Source organism: Euprymna scolopes, chromosome 44, assembly GCF_053919585.1.
Source record: "Euprymna scolopes isolate OS-2025 chromosome 44, ASM5391958v1, whole genome shotgun sequence".
In the NCBI taxonomy this organism is placed as follows: domain Eukaryota; kingdom Metazoa; phylum Mollusca; class Cephalopoda; order Sepiida; family Sepiolidae; genus Euprymna; species Euprymna scolopes.
This window is the reverse complement of record NC_136525.1, coordinates 11,073,466-11,097,179: the sequence shown is the minus strand read 5'-3', so window position 1 is coordinate 11,097,179 and position 23,714 is coordinate 11,073,466. Positions and strand designations below refer to the sequence as shown.

The following is a 23,714-nucleotide window of genomic DNA, read 5'->3' as shown; positions in this document are numbered from 1 at the left end:
TATATTTTGGCGTATATATATATACCGTATATTTCGATGTATAAGACGACCCTTAAAGTTTAAAAAAATCATCTTTAGAAACCAATATTTCATAAGATACCGGGTGTTTCAATCTCTGGCCTAGCCTAAACAAACATGGTTTCGTGATTTAGCAGTCGTCTTATGCAACCGATATATGATAAATTTATTAAAATTTGCTCCAATTTTGTACCTCGTCTTATTTGACGGTCGCCTTATACGCCGAAATATACGGTAATTGTTTAATGTGTAAATGAAAAAGCCTACACTTTAAAGGTTTTCTCATCCGGAATAAGTATTTTCAGAAAGAAACTGAAATGAAATATATACCTGTTAATAGCATAAGAGGAGGAAGAAACAAAAAAACGGTTAGTTTGAAACCGACGGTACATTTTTATTCCAAATTTCTGTAATATATAAGAGGGCTGAGTGGGTCTGTTTTGTCACTATTACACTTTTTTCTCTTTTATTGGAATTTGTCTATGTATTTATAGAATGCGCACAATATGATACTCTCTGTGTTGGAAAAGATACTCCAATACGTGTCTCACTAAAAACGTTAAAGCTAGTATATCCCATAAATATGTAGCTTAACACTGTCATTGATTAATATTGTTTCTCATCCTGGTTTAGAGTTAGAATAAAGGCTCCCCCTTCCTTTATTTCTAACCTATCAAAATAAAATATCGACTCGGATTAAATATTAAAACCAATCTGAAATATAATATAGGGGGAAACAATGAAATAAAATAACTGCTATACTTTCAATGTGAATGTTGGAACTCGAAATAGTGAACCGGATTAAATATTAAAATCAACCTGAAATATAACATAGAAAGAAACGAACAAAAACGAATAAAGAATGATTGACTTACCTTCAACGTGAATGTTGGCACTGGTGAATACATCTCCAGCAACACAAGAATATTCAGCTTTGTCTTCAAGTGTCACATTTTCGACGATCAATTGGTGAACTTTGCAATCAGCAACAATTTTCACGTTTTTCCCGCTCTTCAATTCTTCACCATTCTTTTTCCAAATCACTTTCACATTTTCTTTGTTCAATTCACATTTTAATGTTGCAGTTTCTTTCTCTTTTACTTTCACGTCAGTCAACTTCTGCGTGAACGCAGCCTTGGTTTCTTTAAAGAAAGAAAAAAAAACAATTACCAATTAAGATCTAATGAACCACGCATAATATGCATAACAAACCGTACCATACAATATAATTATAAATATTCTACACGCATTGTCGGTTATTAAATATAATAAATCTCCATGTGAAAACAAATTTAATTCGACAAACTTCTAAATGTTTTCCGTTTATGCATTTTATTCAAGATTTTAAACCCATTGAGGAATTTTCATCTATAATTTTCGCTTGTGTCCGAAGTGAAAATATACAAGAAAACGTTAATTATTTCAGAAGTCGATGATCAGACAACAGGAGCGTTCAGACGGCGCCGGCAAATTGAAAAGAGTATTTTAAATCTTTCTTTTAATAATCAAGGTTAAACTTCTTTTAATAATCAAGTGTAAACTTCTTTTAATAATCAAGTGTAAACTTCTTTTAATAATCAAGTGTAAACTTCTTTTAATAATCAAGTGTAAACTTCTTTTAATAATCAAGTGTAAACTTCTTTTAATAATCAAGTGTAAACTTCCTGATATGAGAGATACGGACTCCTGTTCTCATATTGAGTATCATTTTCACAATGTTTCGATCGATGTAACCTCGGAGAATTAATACTGCAATATTTTAAGTTATAAATTTATTATATTTTTTACTAGAATATCTTGTCCTTTTCCTTTCTGGGTTTAATTAGTCTGTTTACTTTTCCATGTTTAAATCTTAATCATATTTTCATGCTCGCATTTTTTTTATGTAATATAAAAATACTTTTAGATATGGAAGAATATAAGAAGGCTATACCAATGCAGAGAACCGGCTGTTATATTGGCGTGACGTATGAACAAAAATAAACAAACGAAAGAAGGTCTTGTTTGTTTTGTTATTTTATTTAACTTCTTATATCCATTTAATTTTTCAAGATAATCACAATACAAACTAGTAAATATGAACTTACTGTTTGATGTGACCGGGGTTGTATAGATCTTAATATTTCAAGATAATATCCCTTTTTTTTAAAGAAAAGGGACCAAAGAATGTCCCTAAAAAGGAAAAACATTGAAATATTGTACATTTATCGATTTTTGTTCATACGTCACACGAATACAACAGCCGGTTCCCTGCATTGTTATAGTCTACTTATACTCTATTTACCAGCAGTGTTTCAAGCAAACTACCTTTCTCTGTTGAAAATAATTTTATAAAGTCAACAGTGGGTACACTACAGTGCAATTTAGACTGCAATGTACTTTGGACTAAGTCACTTTGGGGAGGCATGTGAAGCTTCCTCTCAGTGTAGCGCTAGCAGTGTCAGAAATTTCGTGAAAACTATTGAATAATTCCACCCGCTATCTTTCGAAGCTTATAACTCCTCGAAAAATGTAATTCAAGCCCTAATTCTTTTTTCAATTAAAGGAGCAAGGACAAAGGTTTCATTAAAAAAAAAACAAAAACAAACAACGTAGTTTTTTTTATAAAAAATAGGTTTTAAACTTCGGACTTTACAGGTAAATTTCTAAAAAACACTACGTTTTTTAGTTTTAAATTTGAATATATTATTTATTGATCTTTTATCTTCAATTTGTGATATATAAAACTTTGGTACATAAATTAATTATTTACTTTTTAATAGACATTTGAAAATGGGGGGGGGTGAATTAAAAAAAACGTTTGTCTAAAATATTATATTCAATTTATTGGAAACGCTCATAAAATTCCACATTGACCCTGAAAATATCGTAAAAATAGAATCAATAGAAAAAGTTTGATAGATTTTTAAAGTTTAAAAATTGAAAAATACTGAACTCGTAACATTCAATTAATTTCATTAGTATTTTTTAAAAAATATTTCTATTACTTTTTATACAACTTTAATAGTTTATTTTGGAAGTATAATCCATAAAGAAAATAAACAACCCACCTTTAAAAGAGAAATTGCGAGTTTTTTATATTTTATTTTCAGTTTCGTGTTAGGGGTGTCAAAAATTCCTACAAAAATTCTGATACACCTAGTGTAGCGCCTATTCGAACGCGCCCGACTTATCAAAGAGGCTACTGTTCATTTTATATGGAGAGTGTATTTTTACTTTAATTTACTTTCGATACGAAACCTATCCAAAAACACTCCCAGACACAAAGTACATTTGTGTGAATTTAAAAAAAAAATTGAATCAGCTGTTTTGGAGTCCATAAGGAACGAACTAACGATACAGAGATAGTTAGAAATTAATAAGTTAGGAAAATCCTTGACAACAGCGTATCATTAGCAGCAACATGGATCAAAAATATTTCTTGGACTCGTTAAAAACAAAGACAACAGTAATTCTGGTTATCTTTACGATTACCGTTTCCACTTCACTTCCGGTTTTTTATTCGATTTTCTTGTTTACGGTAAATTTTTGTTCAGTACACTGTTAGATGAAAGCACAGAATAGATAAAATAAATAAAATAGCCCCCCTCATGTTAAGAGCGTTTAAAAATAATAACGCTATTATTATTATTATTATTATTATTATTATTATTATTATTATTATTAGGTACCTAGCGTAGTATAAACACCCCAAACTTCCACCTATTTAGAACGGCTTTCTGAATAAACAACCCGAACCTCCCCATGTTAAGAACGGCTTTCTGAATAAACAACCCGAACCTCCCAATGTTTAGAACGGCTTTCTGAATAAACAACCCGAACCTCCCCATGGTAAGAACGGCTTTCTGAATAAACAACCCAAACCTCCCCATGTTTACAACGGCTTTCTGAATAAACAACCCGAACCTCCCCCTGTTAAGAACGGCTTTCGAGATTGGGGTGTTTATTTCGAAAGCCGTTCTTAACATGGTGAGGATGAGAGTATTTATACTACACTAGGTTAGGTCGTAAAAAAAAATTTTAAGAAAACATTCTTAACATGAGGAAGGGCTACCCGGAAGTAAAAGGGAAACAGTAATCGTAACGATAATCGTAATCCTGAGTAAGAAATGAGAGAAAATACAAAGAACGTTTATGTTAATCTTAACGCAAGCAAGACGAACCGATATAAACAGATAGACAAATAGCGAGTCAATAATTCTGAGTGACGAAAACAAACAAAAAAGAAAGACATTTTTTTTAACGTCAAGTCAAACAGTTGGACGTGATTGATTCAAAGTTATCGACCAGAGAGTATACAACATAATCACATTGACACAGCGGTTCTCGTTAGACCACCGAAGTTAAGCAACGTTGAGTCTGATCAGTACCAGATGGGTGACCATTTAGGAATACTAGGCGCTTGCATGTAGGAGGACGTCAACACCTCCCTGCAAGAGCTGCAAAGACAGGTTCTCCTATACGAGATGTCTCCCTGGTTTCTACTTTCACTTTTCTCGCTCACGAGCCGCTAATCTGAATTCGTAGCAGCAGGCCGACATTAGTAGAATTTCTTTTTCTACCGGAACGGTCATTAACAATTTTTTTTTTTTTAATGTTTGACATCTTTCAGACTGATATAAATTATTGCACACAAAAAAAAAAAAAAATTGAATTAAAACAAAAATACTTTTTCTCATTTCGACTTATTTAATCAAGTAAAAATTTAATTTTTTATTTGATTGCTAAATTTAAAACATTATGCTAGCAAATTACCTGACAATAAAATAAACAGAAATATTGTAAAAACTGAATTTAACTTGGAAATACTATGAAATAAATAAATTTTTAACTTGAAATACTATGAAATAAATAAATTTTTAACTTGAAATACTATGAAATAAATAGATTTTTAACTTGAAATACTATGAAATAAATAGATTTTTAACTTGGAAATACTATGAAATAAATAAATTTTTAACTTGAAATACTATGAAATAAATAAATTTTTAACTTGAAATACTATGAAATAAATAGATTTTTTGGAAATACTATGAAATAAATAGATTTTTTGGAAATACTATGAAATGAATAAATTTTTAACTTGGAAATACTATGAAATAAATAAATTTTTAACTTGGAAATACTATGAAATAAATAAATTTTTAACTTGAAATACTATGAAATAAATAGATTTTTTGGAAATACTATGAAATAAATAGATTTTTTTGCCATATATTTTTGTACTATATTTATGGTAATTACATATTTTCTATCTATATCTCAATTATTTCTTTAAATGAACTATTTTAAATTAGCCAATGAAAACACTTAAAATATTATTTACTCGCACAAATTTCATAAATGTGTGTATTATTAAATTTATTCTCAATGTTAAGAGCAACAGTGGGAATACTACATGAATCCAGTATTCATTTATATCATTATTTTCTTTACTATAATTAATGTTATTATTTTTTTTACTATAATTAATGTAATTATTATTTTACTATAATTACTGTAATTATTTTTTTACTATAATTAATGTAATTATTTTTTACTATAATTAATGTAATTATTTTTTACTATAATTAATGTAATTATTATTTTTACTATAATTAATGTAATTATTATTTTACTATAATTAATGTAATTATTTTTTTACTATAATTAATGTAATTATTTTTTTAATAATTAATGTAATTATTTTCTTTATTATAATTAATGTAATTATTTTCTTTACTATAATTACTGTTATTATTTTTTTACTATAATTACTGTAATTATTTTTTTACTATAATTAATGCAATTATTTTTTTACTATAATTAATGTAATTATTTATTTTACTATAATTAATGTAATTATTTTTTTTACTATAATTAATGTAATTATTATTTTACTATAATTAATGTAATTATTATTTTACTATAATTAATGTAATTATTTTTTTACCATAATTAATGTAATTATTATTTTACTATGATTAATGTAATTATTTTTGTTTTACTATAATTAATGGAATTATTTTTGTTTTACTATAATTAATGTAAATATTTGTTTACTCTGATTAATGTAATTATTTTTTTACTATAATTAATGTAATTATTTTTTTACTATAATTAATGTAATTATTTTTTTTACTGTAATTAATGTTATTTTTTTTTACTATAATTAATGTAATTATTTTTTTACTATAATTAATGTAATTATTTTTTTACTATAATTAATCTAATAATTATTTTTACTATAATTAATGTAATTATTATTTTTACTATAATTAATGTAATTATTATTTTTACTATAATTAATGTAATAATTTTTTCACTATAATTAATGTAATTATTATTTTACTATAATTAATGTAATTATTTTTTTACTATAATTAATGTAATTATTTTTTTTACTATAATTAATGGAATTATTTTTGTTTTATTATAATTAATGGAGTTATTTTTTTTCTATAATTAATGTAATTATTTTTTTTACTATAATTAATGTAATTATTTTTTTTACTAAAATTAATGTAATAATTTTTTACTGTAATTAATGTAATTATTTTTTTTACCTATATGTCACTTATATTATCATTATGACACTCAATAAACAGCTGAATTAGATTATTATTGAAAAATATTTCTTTTAAATTAACTTAAAGTAGTTAATTAATTAGCCAATAAAAATACATAAAATATAATTTACTACCGGTGAATAACATAACTGTGTACGTATTAAATGTGTTTTCGGTGTTATGGGTGACAGTGGGAATACTTTTTCAGTATCAAGGTAAGAGCTCTATCATCTTCATTTATTTATGGCTCAAAAATAAAATCGTGATCAGGATTAAACATTAAAATAGATCACATATCGATAATGTACGGTTCTAAAAGATGACATGAGACAGAGCATGACATAATGACAAATGACATGAAAGGCAACATTGCGAACACTTTAATCCAACATATAAAAGAATACCAGAAATGAATTTCTATAAATTTCCAAGATTTAAACTTTTTGAAATAATCTGCATGATATTTTATTCTAATGCTGCTGTCTTGTGGGATATTTTTATGACTGGACTCAATGTGTTATGCACTGTGTGCTATGGGTTAATGAGGAGTAGCAGATTGTGTTATCATTTCGCTTGAGATAGAACAGCCACATCTGCCAGTATCCTTTATCATCTTTCTACGCATTATTGTCACATCTAAGTAGTTGCTCCAATCACCAGCCTCATCTAGAGGAAACAAAGAATTCCTGTTCATCACTTCTCTTATTTTGTCTTTTTGTCCTCACATTCCATGTGCGATGTTTCTGACAAAGAGGTAAGAATTGCTGGTTCCTAGGTCGCAATCTATTCATCTAACTAGAATAATAATAATAATAATAATAATAATAATAATAATAATAATAATAATAATAATTTGGCTGGACAAGCGCAAAGAGAACTGGGACCTTGGGGAGGCTGAGTGCCACTCAAATTCCAGTATAAACCAATGGCCACTACCAGCGAGAAATCAATGGTAAGCGGCTGTTGCGATGATGCAGATTTATTTGCAAATGCTATCGAAGGAGGTAGAGAGAGCTGGACGTCTGGGGAGACTTGTTGTCACTCAGCTTCCAGAGAACACCACAGGTTTCCAATCAGATCGTTTGTTGACTTGTGTGAAAGCTCCATGTGAGCCAATAATAATAATAATAATAATAATAATAATAATAATAAGGAGAATCCCTAATCAGGAAAGTGAGAGTTAGGAAGCTGTCAAAAATAAACTCAAGGTCCACTTTCAACTTTCCTTGTTAGGTGGATAGATTCCGACCTAGGTATCAGCAATTCTTCCCCCTCTGTCAGAAACATTGCTCATGGAATGGTAGGACTAAAGGACTAAATAAGGGGAGCGAGAGTTACGACGCTGCCGGAAGTAAACCCAACATCCATTTTCTACCCTCTAAGTTAGATATATAGATTCTGATCCCCAAAACAACAATTCTTCTTCCTTTGTCAGAAACAGCGCCGATAGAATGTGAGGACTGAGGGACTAAATAGGAGAAGCGACAGTTATGAGTTTGCTGAAAGTAAACCCAACATCCACGTTGTAGTCTCCTCTTTAGGCAATTAAGAATTAATCAGAAGAAACTTTTCCTCAATGTACACTCGCAAGACGTCTGCTAAACAGAATGCAGAAATTAAAACGAAAGTTTTATTTTGCATCACGATTCGGTTTAGTGTCTGTTTTACACCCTGGCATGTGTTGGACAGCTTTTAGGAATTGACTTCCAAACTTATTTCCGGTCAGGTTTCTTGGGGGGGGGGGGGAGAAGGGTTATTTCGTTTTGTCGATATAACCATAATGCTAGAGTCAAACGTGCAACTTGCTCCGCCACACAAAATATCCCCAAGATAGCAAAACGTTAAGAATAACAATTTTTCAAAGAATTAAAACCAAATCTTTTTTAATATTAGACATTCATTTCTGATGGCTTACACATACACACGCACAAAAAAAAACTCACCACTTTGAATCTCTTCCTCAAAGATGGGTTCTGCCAAACCAGAATAAGAAATGTGTCACATCACTGACTGTACAATTTTTATTGGCTTTTAAGAATTTCAAAACCAATAATCGAAAATTCAAAGAAAATGGCACTGAAATGCTTTACAGGCAGTATATCAATTCATAATAATAACAAACTTCAAATCTAGTCTAGTTTTTTTCTATATCTGCATAAAAGAGTAAGCAATTGATGAACCTTCAACGTAAATGTTGGCACTGGGAATAGTGATCCGGATTAAATATTAAAATCTCTCAGAAATATAATATAGAAAGCAAAAACAGATAAAAAATATTGTTGTACTTTCAATGTGAATGCTGGCACTGGGAATAGAGATCCGGAGTGATTATAAAAATCAATCGGAAATATAATATAGGAAGCAAAAACAAATAAAAAATATTGCTGCACCGACAATGTGAATGCCAGCACTGGGAATAGAGATCCGGATTAAATATTAAAATGAATTGGAGATATAATTATAAGTAACAAAAGAAAAATTATTTCCATACCTTCAACGTGAATGTGCACACTGGGAATAGTGAACCAGATTAAATATTTTAATCAATCGGAAATATAATTATAGGTAGCAAAAACAAATAAAAAATATTGGTGTACCTTCAACGTGAATGTTGGCACTGGTAAACACATCTCCAGCAACACAAGAATATTCAGCTTTGTCTTCAAGTGTCACATTTTCAACGATCAATTGGTGAACTTTGCAATCAGCAACAATTTTCACATTTTTCCCGCTCTTCAATTCTTCACCATTCTTTTTCCAAATCACTTTCACATTTTCTTTGTTCAATTCACATTCAAGCCTGGCCGTTTCTTTCTCTTTCAATTTCACGTCAGTCAATTTCTTTGTGAATTCAGCTTTGATTTCTAGAAGCAAATATACATTTTATAATCAGTTTTCTCAGTATTACACTTTTTTCTCATTTTATTCGGACTTGTGTAAGTACTTCAAGAAAACGCACAATCTTTGAGAAGATACTTTAAGATATGTCTCACTAAAAACGTTAAACTATCCCATAGATATTTAGCTTCTAATCCTGGAAGTTCTTTGGAGCATTAGAATAAAAGCTCCTCCCTTTCTTTATTCCTAACCTATCAACATAAACATATAGACCCGGATTAAATATGAAATCAACCGGAAACATAATGTATAAAGAAAATAACAAATAAAATAATTGCTGTGCCTTCAACTTGAATGTTGGCCCTGGTAAATTGGGAATAGCCAACCGGATTAAATATTAAAATTAATCCGAAATATAATATAGAAAGAAAATAACAAATTAAAAACAAAATTGCTGTACCTTCTACGTGAATGTTGGCACTGGTGAACACATCTCCAGCAACACAAGAATATTCAGCTTTGTCTCCTAGTGTCACATTTTCAACAATCAATTGGTGAACTTTGCCATCAGCAACAATTTTCACATTTTTCCCGCTTTTCAATTCTTCACCATTCTTTTTCCAAATCACTTTCACATTTTCTTTGTTCAATTCACATTTTAATGTTGCAGTTTCTTTCTCTTTTACTTTCACGTCAGTCAATTTCTGCGTGAATTCAGGTTTGGTTTCTGCAAAAGTAAAATTTACCATTAGAATTGAATAATGTTTACTCTATATAATTATAAAACTCAAATGACCTTGTAACGAGTGATGTAACTCACTTTCCGGTTTACGACATCCGGTTGCACATGCACGCATAAACATTAACCCATAACAACGTAAACAAATAAACACAAATCGCTTCTATTGCAGATTTTGACCTGCGCACTGAAATATTGACGTTATTATTTCGAAATTATTATTTAACATGGGAAGAGTGGCGGTGTTTTGCAATTATTCTTTATTACAACTATACTGTCGCTATTTTCTTACGACTAAACAACTTTAACCAGTTGACAAACATAAGAACAATTGTAGTAAAGCCAAGACTACTACTACTCTCTATCCGTCCCTTTTCCTTCCTTCTTTTTTTATTTTTTGTTTACATTTCTAGATACAAAATAGTTGTGTGAGAACGGTGAATTTGTTGACACATTTACTAATCTGTTTAAATATTAGTTTTATTTTATTTTATTTATTTAGGTGTTATTTTTTTGCTTCAGGTTTTATTAATCATTTTTTTTTAGATTCTAAGTTTCTATAACTTGGTTGAAGGATTCCAATATGGGTTTTTCATTCTTCTATTTCTCATCGGTAGGTCCATGTGCGTTTTTGCTGCTAAATGACTTTCGTCAGCATTCGATTCGTAGGAAAATCATGTTTAATTTTCGATTTTTGAGCGATTATTCGGAAAATATGTAACTTTACACGAATAGGGAGGATTTTTTTATGTTTGAGTGATTTTTCATTTTAATATACTTCTATAGAAATGTTTCTGTTATGCCAATAAAAAAACTATTTTCTTTACGTCACAAGTGTCACGCTCATACATGAATTCCATATCTAATATAACATACTGACCCAAGGGGTCACGGGTAGTCTAGTATAAATTTAATAAACAAATTTCGCTACATTTCAGCTAAAGTAACCTCCGGCCTTCCTTACGTACATCTTGTCAAAATCAGGATACTAAGAATACAACTACGAATTACTCAAGACTCTGGTTTGATACGCATTAATCTCCATACGACAGAATTAGCTGCGTTTAAAAGACGTTATAAAAACATTGAATGAAAGATGACAGGGGTTCAAAATAAGAACAGTAGTCCGGATAATCGAAAAGTTGTCAATCTCCATCTCAAAAATTCCGAAACATAAAACTGTTAGTGGCATTCCTTTTTACTTTAATACCATTTAAACACTGATCTAAGTGCCACACTCTATACATATAATAAAACAAAGTCGATTTTTACCCTGACCAAACAGGTTTAATAGGAAAATAACCAAACGAATCTTTAACGACTTGAAGCAAATCCCAACACCTGATTCAATAAACGAATATGTAATATCCGTTCTGTGTAACATGGCGGGGTGTATATATTATGTACGTGTGTCTTTTGTACATATATATATATATATATATATATATATATATATATATATATATATATATACGTGTGTCTAAACTCGTGCATAGTTTATCTATTGTTCGTTGAATCGATGCGTGTATAACACTTACGACAACAGATACAGTTTAACAACGGACACGTAACATTTACAACAGAAAGGGACAAATAACAGTTCTCTAGGGTTTTAACATCGAGCCAATCCGAGAAACATGCCTGGTCCGTCCCTGATCTTGTTTGACGGATCTTCGGAAAACGCTAATAAGAAGATTCATCCCAATGAATCAAAAATTATCGGCCTGTCTTTTCAGCAACTTTATTTACCGATGTTTCCCCATTGGAAAACTGCCGCTGGTCATAGAATAACGCATTCTGATCCCCTCTACTGGGAGCCATCACTGTCCGTGGACCGTCTTTCTCCCTCCCTCGACTCTAACTTGATCCACTCTTTCTCACTTCCGATTCTTGACTGATAAAAACATACGTCTTTTTTTCAAGCTCTACCCCAAAGTCCATGTCACTTTAAATGACCTCTACGTAAGACTGCATCACTCTAGAGGTCGAACCTATTTTTAAATTATTGTTTGTGTTCTAGCATTCTTTTCTATTAAAACATCTTAACATAAAATAAATACGTATTAGATACGTTTGACACCAAAAAAACGCATTATTACAAAATAAACAGACATTTATTTTGTTTGAAATTTATGTTAAAATTCATAAATATATTTTGTTTGAAATTTATGTTAAAATTCATAAATATATTTTGTTTGAAATTTATGTTAAAATTCATAAATATATTTTGTTTGAAATTTATGTTAAAATTCATAAATATATTTTGTTAGAAATTTATGTTAAAATTCATAAATATATTTTGTTTGAAATTTATGTTAAAATTCATAAATATATTTTGTTTGAAATTTATGTTGAAATTCATAAATATATTTTGTTTGAAATTTATGTTAAAATTCATAAATATATTTTGTTTGAAATTTATGTTAAAATTCATAAATATATTTTGTTTGATATTTATGTTAAAATTCATAAATATATTTTGTTTGATATTTATGTTAAAATTCATAAATATATTTTGTTTGATATTTATGTTAAAATTCATAAATATATTTTGTTTGAAATTTATGTTAAAATGCATAAATATATTTTGTTTGAAATTTATGTTAAAATGCATAAATATATTTTGTTTGAAATTTATGTTAAAATTCATAAATATATTTTTTTTTTGAAATTTGTGTTAAAATTCATAAATATATTTTGTTTGAAATTTATGTTAAAATTCATAAATATATTTTGTTTGAAATTTATGTTAAAATTCATAAATATATTTTGTTTGAAATTTATGTTAAAATTCATAAATATATTTTGTTTGAAATTTATGTTGAAATTCATAAATATATTTTGTTTGAAATTTATGTTAAAATTCATAAATATATTTTGTTTGAAATTTATGTTAAAATGCATAAATATATTTTGTTTGAAATTTATGTTAAAATTCATAAATATATTTTGTTTGAAATTTATGTTAAAATGCATAAATATATTTTGTTTGAAATTTATGTTAAAATTCATAAATATATTTTGTTTGAAATTTATGTTAAAATTCATAAATATATTTTGTTTGAAATTTATGTTAAAATTCATAAATATATTTTGTTAGAAATTTATGTTAAAATTCATAAATATATTTTGTTTGAAATTTATGTTAAAATTCATAAATATATTTTGTTTGAAATTTATGTTAAAATTCATAAATATATTTTGTTTGAAATTTATGTTGAAATTCATAAATATATTTTGTTTGAAATTTATGTTAAAATTCATAAATATATTTTGTTTGATATTTATGTTAAAATTCATAAATATATTTTGTTTGAAATTTATGTTAAAATTCATAAATATATTTTGTTTGAAATTTATGTTAAAAATTCATAAATATATTTTGTTTGAAATTTATGTTAAAATTCATAAATATATTTTGTTTGAAATTTATGTTAAAATTCATAAATATATTTTGTTTGAAATTTGTGTTAAAATTCATAAATATATTTTGTTTGAAATTAATGTTAAAATTCATAAATATATTTTGTTTGAAATTTATGTTAAAATTCATAAATATATTTTGTTTGAAATTTATGTTAAAATTCATAAATATATTTTGTTTGAAATTTATGTTAAAATTCATAAATATATTTTGTTTGAAATTTATGTTAAAATTCATAAATATATTTTGTTTGAAATTTATGTTAAAATTCATAAATATATTTTGTTTGAAATTTATGTTAAAATTCATAAATATATTTTGTTTGAAATTTATGTTAAAATTCATAAATATATTTTGTTTGAAATTCATGTTAAAATTCATAAATATATTTTGTTTGAAATTTATGTTAAAATTCATAAATATATTTTGTTTGAAATTTATGTTAAAATTCATAAATATATTTTGTTTGAAATTTATGTTAAAATTCATAAATATATTTTGTTTGAAATTTATGTTAAAATTCATAAATATATTTTGTTTGAAATTTATGTTAAAATTCATAAATATATTTTGTTTGAAATTTATGTTAAAATTCATAAATTTATTTCGTTTGAAATTTATGTTAAAATTCATAAATATATTTTGTTTGAAATTTATGTTAAAATTCATAAATATATTTTGTTTGAAATTTATGTTAAAATTCATAAATATATTTTGTTTGAAATTTATGTTAAAATTCATAAATATATTTTGTTTGAAATTTATGTTAAAATTCATAAATATATTTTGTTTGAAATTTATGTTAAAATTCATAAATATATTTTGAAGAAAAGCTTCATCTTCAGTACGTCTTTTTTTTCCATAGAGCCCCGTCTTTTGACAAGCTTCTGGGTCTGACCTTTACTTGTTGCTGGAGCATAGAATCAGTACAAGTCCGTTTGCTGCTTTTATGGTAGTCTTTTCAAATGTCGGAATGGTTCGTTGGTCACACGGAATTCAAGTTAGGGTTTGTGTTTGGCTTCAAACGTATCTAATACGTATGTATTTTATTCAAACTCAACCAGCGCTTCTGTAAATGGACCACAAACCCTAACATCTTAACATAATTAATTTTCTCTATAAATATTTATTTTACCATGAAAACATTATATTTTTACAAATATTATAACGATCATAATAATCGCCGAATAGCAATACCTTCAGCGTTGCCCTGCTAATATTTAACACCATGGATGCATTTATTAAATCTTTGTTGAAAAATTATTACATTTATTCCAAAGAAACTGTTTTTCTCAGATACATATTCTCGACGTAAATACTCCCGTCAAACCTGACAAGCAGCAAAATCCCACCCCTTCACAGTAGAGATCCCAAGATGTAAGAAAGCCTTCTACTCAAATAATTTCTTCCCCAGAACTGCTACTCTGAAATTCTCTTCCGGGTTCCTGCTTCCCCAACTGTACTGACATGCAGAAGTTCAAGTGTAATGTGAACCAACATCTTACTGCTCAACTCCCTGATAGTAGCCCCTTAAAAAGGAGGTAGCAAACAATTTCACTCCCTATCCATTTGATCCTCTCACTTGGCTCAGATCACCATGTTACATCCTTAACATGTATAATTATTTTAAGCGACTGCTTATTATTTTTTTTATTTTTTCAACCATAGTAATTACAACATACAACACACTATAACTAATTACAACAAACTACAACATATTTTAATAATAATAATAGTTCCCTCATTTTCCCTTATGACAGTAATTCCTAAAGTCTTCGTCCTCATCACTTAAAGTATGTTTCATGAAATATTTTGTACCCATTTAAAACTTATCATAGACTAGTCGAAGGGAGCCCATCGTTGCCCGATCTTAAAAAAAAACGGGACTTGGGTGCCATCTTATGTTATTAAAAGAAAAAAAAATGGCTGTATGGTGCGCGCACATAAGAATGTTGAGAACTTTAAAAGATAGAAGAAAAAAAAATGCGCAAACTTGCATAACTTAAGTTCGTAAGCGAACACGTTATTGATCAGACCACAACGACACAGATATTATGACGTTGCAAATTTAGCTTTTTACAATGATTTTTTTTTTTTTACATGGGGATCACCACTTATCAAGGTCCGGAAGCCACTCGGGGATAAGGGTTATTGTGTGTACAGTAATCAATGGAATAATATCGTAGTAATCGTTAGTAATGGAGATTTGATAAAGTGTCTTACTTAAGGGGGCGATTAATCAGGAATTTGTTTATGTTGGACTTCCAAGTTGTAGTCAGGTGGGAAACAGGCAAACGGAAGAGAATTCTACAGGCATGCACTTCTCAGAAAGAAGCTTTGTTCATGGAATCTACGTTTTGATTTAGGCACAGGTAAAGAGTGGGAAAAATTACTGACAGTGGTTTTAGCTAGACGGGTGTTTATCGTGAAAGATTTGCGAGGGGGGGCAGAGATTGGAGCTCGGACGAGCACTTATACAATGAATCAACCATTCGCACATGCGTAATTTACAAATAGCAACGAAACCAAGAGTTTTATCTAACCAATCCCCTACAAGCAAAACGACGTTTCTACATGAAATAATTGATCTTTTTTTTCCCTAATTTTTCGATATTATGTGTCCGAGAGATTGCTCTTTCTAACGGTACCTCGTTCGTTCCTGTTCGATGTGTATGACAAAAGTTTTTAGCAGATGTACAAACGGTCCGAAATTTAGTGAGAATAACATCGAAGATGAGAACGTAATCGTCCGCATGACATTGTAATAATTTCAAAATATCCTATTTGCCTATTTAGTAGTATGTTCCAACTCGGGATCCACAAAGAATGCAATTAAAAATAAATTAATAAATAAATAATACATTCGTGTAAGGCTCTGTAATATTGTGGTCGAGTAAATGTCGGTTAAGATTAAGCTAAGTATCGGTCGCCATTGCCGTTTCATTTTTCTTTTCATAAGCACACGTGTGTTTTCGAGGCAGCAAAGACACTTATGAAACGGGCACGTTATAGCGGAATGCCACGGCAGTCTCTTCCATTCTTTCTTGTCAATAAATGCATTTTAACATATTTCGCCTCTGTGTGTGGGTTTTTTTGTTTTTTTTTTCCAATTCTTGCTACCAAACGCAAAATTATAACACTGCGAAGGGTTTGTATTACAATCCACAGAGGTACGAAAGAGTTGTCAAGAACCAAATATATATAACAAATAAATGTTATCAAAGGCAAGATAAATTACTTTTCTACCTAACTGGATAAGTTTTTAGTGTTTTTATTTAATGTATAATGTTTAATCGGTTCGGAAAACAAGTAATATTAAGCGCTACAGGCGAACAAGAAAAAAATGGGCGCGATGTCTTTGAAATATCGATAATCACTTCAAAATAAGAAATCAAACAAAATGCTGGTAGAAACCCACCCAATAAATGTTACCGTGGCATTTATTAGGTGGGCTTCTACCACCATTTTGTTTTATTTTTTATTTTGTAGTGTTTATCGAGACTTCAAAGATGTAAAGTGTCATGGTGGCCATTTTTTCCTGCTCGCCAGTAGCATTCAATACTACTTGTTTTTTCGAACCGAATAAACATTTTACATTAAATAAAATCACTAACAACTTATCCAGTTAGAAACTGACTCAATATAAGTTACCTAACATTTTGTATAATTTTTTAGTTTGAACTCATTTTCCCAAACCTACCGTGTTCAACTAAGAGCTTGCTGCCATCTTTCTTTTTCAAATATATCGATAAACACTGCATGATTTTCGAACCGATTACACGTTTTAAAATGAGTAAAACCACTAAAAACTTTTCCAGATAGGTAGAAGAGTAACTTATCTTGCCTTTGGTAACATTTATTTGTTATATTTGATTTTTTGATAATTTTTTTCGAATTTATGTGTATAGTAATACAAACCCTACGAAGAATGAAAAATCGTACCTTTCACCGTGAATGTAGCTGAAGTTGAAACGTCTCCGACCTTACAGGAATATTCTCCCATGTCTTCGACCGTAACATCTTCGATGATGAGTTGATGGACTTTCACGTTTGCGACGACTTTCACACGTTTGTTGCTTTTGATTTCTTTGCCGTTTCTTGTCCAAACGACGTTCGCATTGTCAGTGGACGTTTCGCACGTGAACGTGACGGTTTCTTTTTCGTTGACTTCGAGATTACTCAACTTCTTGCTAAATTCGGTCTTTGCTTCTGCAATAAAAAAAATAATAATACGTTTATGAACGTGGCGAAAGATATGCTGCTCCAATTCGTTCTAGGTAACCGCCATTGCGTGAAAAGGTCAACCGTACTTACCAGTATAAAAATTTAAAGTCTAATATCTCTTGTTAAAGTTTCACAAACATTGTGGGAAATTCCATATACAGTCGCCATCTTTCTTTTTGTGCAGCCAGTCGGGCGCCATTGGTTTAAATTTAAATGTGTCAGGTGATTCACTTGGCGCGCTTTTTGTATCATGCTTTCTTTTTTCTGACTACACAGAATTCGGCATGGGATAGACTCAAACCCAGCAGCTCCCACTATAGGGAGCTAAGACAATTCCTTCATGTACACCAAAGAGTTGGTGAACGAGGAACCACATCTCTACAAGCAGAGACAACTTTATATTGCTGAAACTATCCAAATTAAGGATGACATTCAAGAACTGTTCTTCATGTATATTTACCAAATATTGGAACAGTCCTGGATATGACCTTAAACTATATCCGATGGTGAGGCCCCAGCTTGCAGGCCTTAGGGAGTGTGGAGCTACCTTTAATTGCCATTGCTCCCAGGTCCACTCTGACCCGGAGTGGTAGCACCTGTTAGGGTCCCAACTATGGGTTAAATAGAATACGACTTAAAAAAACAAATATACTATATTAAAAAGTAATTCTTCAAAATCACCAGATTGGGCATTAAATAACCTGAAAAGGGTTGATATGCCGTAAAACAAAACAACCAACCAACCAAATATTGGATCTTATCTCAATTCATCTTGAGTCCCATGTGTCAGGTGATTCACTTGACGCGCTTTTTGTGTCATGCTTTTTTTTTCTGACTACACAGAACTCGGCATTGGGATAGACTCAAACTCAGCAGCTCCCACTGTAAGGAGCTAAGACAACTCCTTCCTGTACACCAAACAGTTGGTGAACTAGGGACCACATCTCTACCAGCAGAGACAACTTATCGTGCTGAATCTATTCAAATTAAGGATGACATTCAAGAACTGTTCTGCATGTTTATTTACCAAATATTGGATCTTATCTCAATTCATCTTGAGTCTCAAGTCGCTCACATTATGCCTAATTATAGGCGCCAACATTCCCGCCGAGTTTACCATGAACATTCATGGATCCTTCTGAGGAACAACGAACTAACATTCCGACAATAGGAATTCATACTAAAAAGGCGCCAGGCGTGTGGAGGCAAATTGGGCCATCGTTTTGCAAAAGGACAATAATAGAACGAAATAAACTTTCATTGCTGTTTACTTTTGAATAAATTTTGAGTTTGAAAAGTTATGGCTTTTGTATTTGTGGATTCTTTTGCTTCTGCAGGGAGGAAATCTTCGATGTTGTAAGAAAGAAATTTCTTACAACATCGAAGATAGAAACGTTGAATCTCTACGGTTCCAAGAGAGCACTGTCTGAAGATAATGGCTTCAATTCTACCCAAAGCCGGCGAAAGGCTTAGTTGTCCAAAAACGTGGTGAGACAGCAACAACTATGGAAGGCTGAAGATACAGTTAGGAGATTCAGCATTCCTATTTCGTTGCGGTTGACAACCTGACGAAGGCCAGAGGAATAGTTGGCCGAAACGTCGCGAAACAACAACTAAATGATGAGGATAATAGCCCGCAATAAATAAATGGATAAATAATACAAGAAATCCAATTAATTGAATAATATACATAGTTACGTGTTGATTTATTTATTTTTTGTTGACGTGCGTGACTTCCAGTGTAAATCGTATTCAAAATAAAGAAGGTATATTTTATTTGATTCCTAATTCTTAATTCATAGTTAACCATCACGTTTGACAATGCCTAATAACTAGGGCTATGACAACAGCATATTATTTTCCTTGTTTTCATTCTTAAGTAAATGTCCATTGATATCCTATGTTTTTATCTAGAGTAATGTGCTTCTCAGTTGATTAATTGTGTCTGTGTCGGGTACACACTCGAGAGTCAAAAGCAATGAAAAGAATATGCTGTTGTCATAGCCCTACTAATAACCCAGCCAAATGGTCGGCAAAAACCGGAAGTCACAAAGAGGAGACAATCTTGACTATAACCTGATAAACTATGAAAGACGCAAATTCGCACACCGCAAAAGTCAGTCATACATATTTCAAGTTTCTGTTTCCTTCGCCGGTAGCTAGCACTCGAGGCCGTGCTAAGCAGGTGTAACAGTTTAATATATCGATATATTATTTCAATTAAAAGTTTTCCTCGTGTGTTTTACGTATAAATATCGAAGAAAACGATAAAAACTAATTTATTTTTGTAAGGTAAAAAAAAAAAAAAAAAAAAAACGAAAATAAACGTTCTACAACAAAGGTGGGTAACGACATGGATTGGGAGTGCAAAGTTCGAATCCAGTCCGTTCCACAAAAATATTTTCATTAAAAAAACAAACAAACAAGCAAACAACACCATTATTAATTATAGACATTACAGAGATGGATATTGACCTGAAAACATTAGTTTAAGATCAGATAAAACCAGCTAAGAACTTGAAATTAGAATTCATAAGACTATAATCATCCAACCTTGACCGTCCTTCAGGTAAGTGACAATTTAGGAATGCTAGGCACTATATAGTCTGGCTGGACAGCACTACTGTCAAAGTAAAAAGTGAGGCGCCTCCTTCCCTTCGCTAGTCTGTGGGAAACCCTTGGGCAAGATCAAGAAACCCATTTTAGCCCACTTCAGGGCCTGTAGCGCAATGGATAGAGGCGTTGAGTCTCTACGATTCCAGCTGAGCATCGAAGATAGCGGTTTTAATCCTACCCAAAGCAGGCCAGAGGATTAATTGGTCAAAAACGTGGCGAGACAACAACAACTATGGAAGGCAGTAATTACTGGGGATACAGTTTAATAGATTCAACATTCCTATCCCGTTGCAGTTAACCACCTGTTGAAGTCCAGAGGAATAGTTGGTCGAAACGTTGGAAAACATAATCACGTTGACACACCGGTTCTCGCTGGATCACCGAAGTTAAGCAACATTGAACCTGGTCAGTACTAAATGGGTAACCATTTGGGACTTCCAGGTGCTTTATGTGCTCTCTGCTTATCTCGGCATTGTTTCCAGTCGTTCTGGTCTTCTCCTTGCCACTGGACTCAAACAGGATTCAGGAGAGGTGTGAGTGTGGATTGCTCAACCCATTGCCTCAAAATTACACTCACTACTGCCACTACAGTATACAGGGGGTATCCTTTGTCTTTCGAGACTGAACGGAAGCATGGATGGAAAGCAACAACAATTATGAAGATGAGGATAACAATCCGCAAATAAATAAATGAATAAATAATTACTCATCTCAAACGATTAAACAAAAAACAAATAATAAACGTATGAGTTCCACAACACAGACATATTCAAATATATAGACGATATTATTCAAATATATAGACGATATTATCAAATATATAGACGATATTATTCAAATATATAGACGATATTATTCAAATATATAGACGATATTATTCAAATATATAGACGATATTATCAAATATATAGACGATATTATTCAAATATATAGACGATATTATTCAAATATATAGACGATATTATCAAATATATAGACGATATTATTCAAATATATAGACGATATTATTCAAATATATAGACGATATTATTCAAATATATAGACGACATTATTCAAATATATAGACGACATTATCAAATATATAGACGATATTATTCAAATATATAGACGATATTATCAAATATATAGACGATATTATCAAATATATAGACGATATTATTCAAATATATAGACGATATTATTCAAATATATAGACGATATTATCAAATATATAGACGATATTATTCAAATATATAGACGATATTATTCAAATATATAGACGATATTATTCAAATATATAGACGATATTATCAAATATATAGACGATATTATCAAATATATAGACGATATTATTCAAATATATAGACGATATTATCAAATATATAGACGATATTATCAAATATATAGACGATATTATCAAATATATAGACGATATTATCAAATATATAGACGATATTATCAAATATATAGACGATATTATCAAATATATAGACGATATTATTCAAATATATAGACGATATTATCAAATATATAGACGATATTATCAAATATATAGACGATATTATCAAATATATAGACGATATTATCAAATATATAGACGATATTATCAAATATATAGACGATATTATCAAATATATAGACGATATTATCAAATATATAGACGATATTATTAAATACAGAAAACAATATAATCTGTATGACAGGACACTGATCGAGACGCACGTTGTTTTGACCATTGTGAAAGCAGACAGTGTTAATGCTTGGACGAAACAAGCCGAACATACCAACACACACAAAGATGAAAGATAGTCAAGTAAAAGTAAGTATATACAGGTGCTGTTTTTTTTTTTTTTTTTTTTTTTTTTTTACACGATACGAGTTGCCTTCAATAAGTTCCCAGACAGTCTTTGTACAAGCATTTGAAATTGTCGTAAACCCTTGAAATTTCAGTATGTTATTTCTATTAGATGGCTGACCGATTTTTATGACTTCAGGTTCAAATGAACAGCTACAGCAGGAATTGGAATACACCTTACTAAAGCCTAATTGTCACAGCTGATGAATTTAAAAAAATTCAATCTGGACGCGAGGACACTTTAGAAGAACGACATAGAATAAAATTCTGTTTTAAACTTGAAAACAAAAAATGCCACAGAAACGTATGGAATGCTTCAGGCTGCTTTTGGACCATCTTGCATGAATGGGGCATCAGTTTTGAGTGGTATAAGAGATTCAAGGAAGGCAGGGAATCTGTATGTGATGATGAGAGGTGTGGGAGGAGTAAGGAAGTCAGAACACCAGAGTTGATTGGCCAAATAAAGAATTTCATGGATAAGGACCGTCAAGTGTCTATAGAGACAATTAGTGCACAGTTTGATGTCAGTGTGGGAACTGTACACACAATTATTTATGAGGAATTGATGATGCAGAAGATTTATGCAAATGCATCAGTTTATAACTTCATCCTTGTCACAGACTATTTGACCAAGATCGGCATCAAGACAGTTCCTCACCCTCCCTATAGTCAAGACCTTGCTCCCTGTAACTTTTAGTTATTCCTTAAGCTCAAGGAAAACCTTAGAGGCTGTCGTTATGAGATAATTGATGGATGGAATACTGTTGCCATATCTGGGCAGGAGCTGCTAAAAACAGCCTATCCTGCCTTGACAGAGTACAAAATAGACTTCGTGGCTTAGTGGGGGATGCCCTTTTCTCTACCCTGCAACCTCTCTCCCACAGAAGAGACGTTGCGAGCCTATCCTTGTTTTATCGTTATTTCCATGGCAGGTGCTCGTCTGAACTCCAATCTCAGGTCCCCCCTCACCAATCTTTCACGAAAAACACCCGTCTAGCTGAATCCACTGTGAAAAATTTCCCCCACTCTATATCTGTGCCTAAATCAAAACGCGGATTCCATCAACAAAGCTTCTTTCTTAGAACTGCACGCCTGTGGAACTCTGTTCCGTCTGCCTGCTTCCCTCCGGACTACAACTTGGATGTCTTCAAGTCCAATGTTAACAAATTCCGAATGAACCGCCCCCCTTAATTAAACACTTCATCAAATCTCCACACTAACGTAATGTACTTGCAATAACCCTTATCCCTGAGTGGCTTCCGGGCCTTGATAAGTGGCGATCACTGTGTAAAAAAAAAAAAAAAAGGAGATGAAAGAGGTTGTGAGAAAGGTCGTTGATACGCTTACATAAGGGGACTTCCATGTGTCCTTCCAAAACTTGTTGGAACGGTACAAGTGCATTGCAGCCGGAGGAGATTACTTCAAAAGGGGATTAGAGTTTCTTTTGTGTACTATCAATAAAAGTGGCCATAC

General features: G+C 30.7%; 1 protein-coding gene across 1 annotated transcript in view; it reads right to left on the bottom strand.

Annotated features, from left to right (window-relative positions):
* The window catches only part of LOC145268689 (uncharacterized), a 1,072,728-nt gene that overhangs the window by 340,461 nt on the left and 708,553 nt on the right, over nt 1-23,714 (bottom strand). The window contains exons 157-161 of the mRNA XM_080124201.1: nt 17,510-17,776; nt 9,865-10,131; nt 9,164-9,430; nt 8,510-8,539; nt 894-1,160 (exon numbers count right to left, since the gene is read on the bottom strand). Of these exons, the coding sequence (XP_079980327.1) occupies nt 894-1,160; nt 8,510-8,539; nt 9,164-9,430; nt 9,865-10,131; nt 17,510-17,776 (1,098 nt within the window). The remainder of the gene's footprint in view (nt 1-893; nt 1,161-8,509; nt 8,540-9,163; nt 9,431-9,864; nt 10,132-17,509; nt 17,777-23,714) is intronic.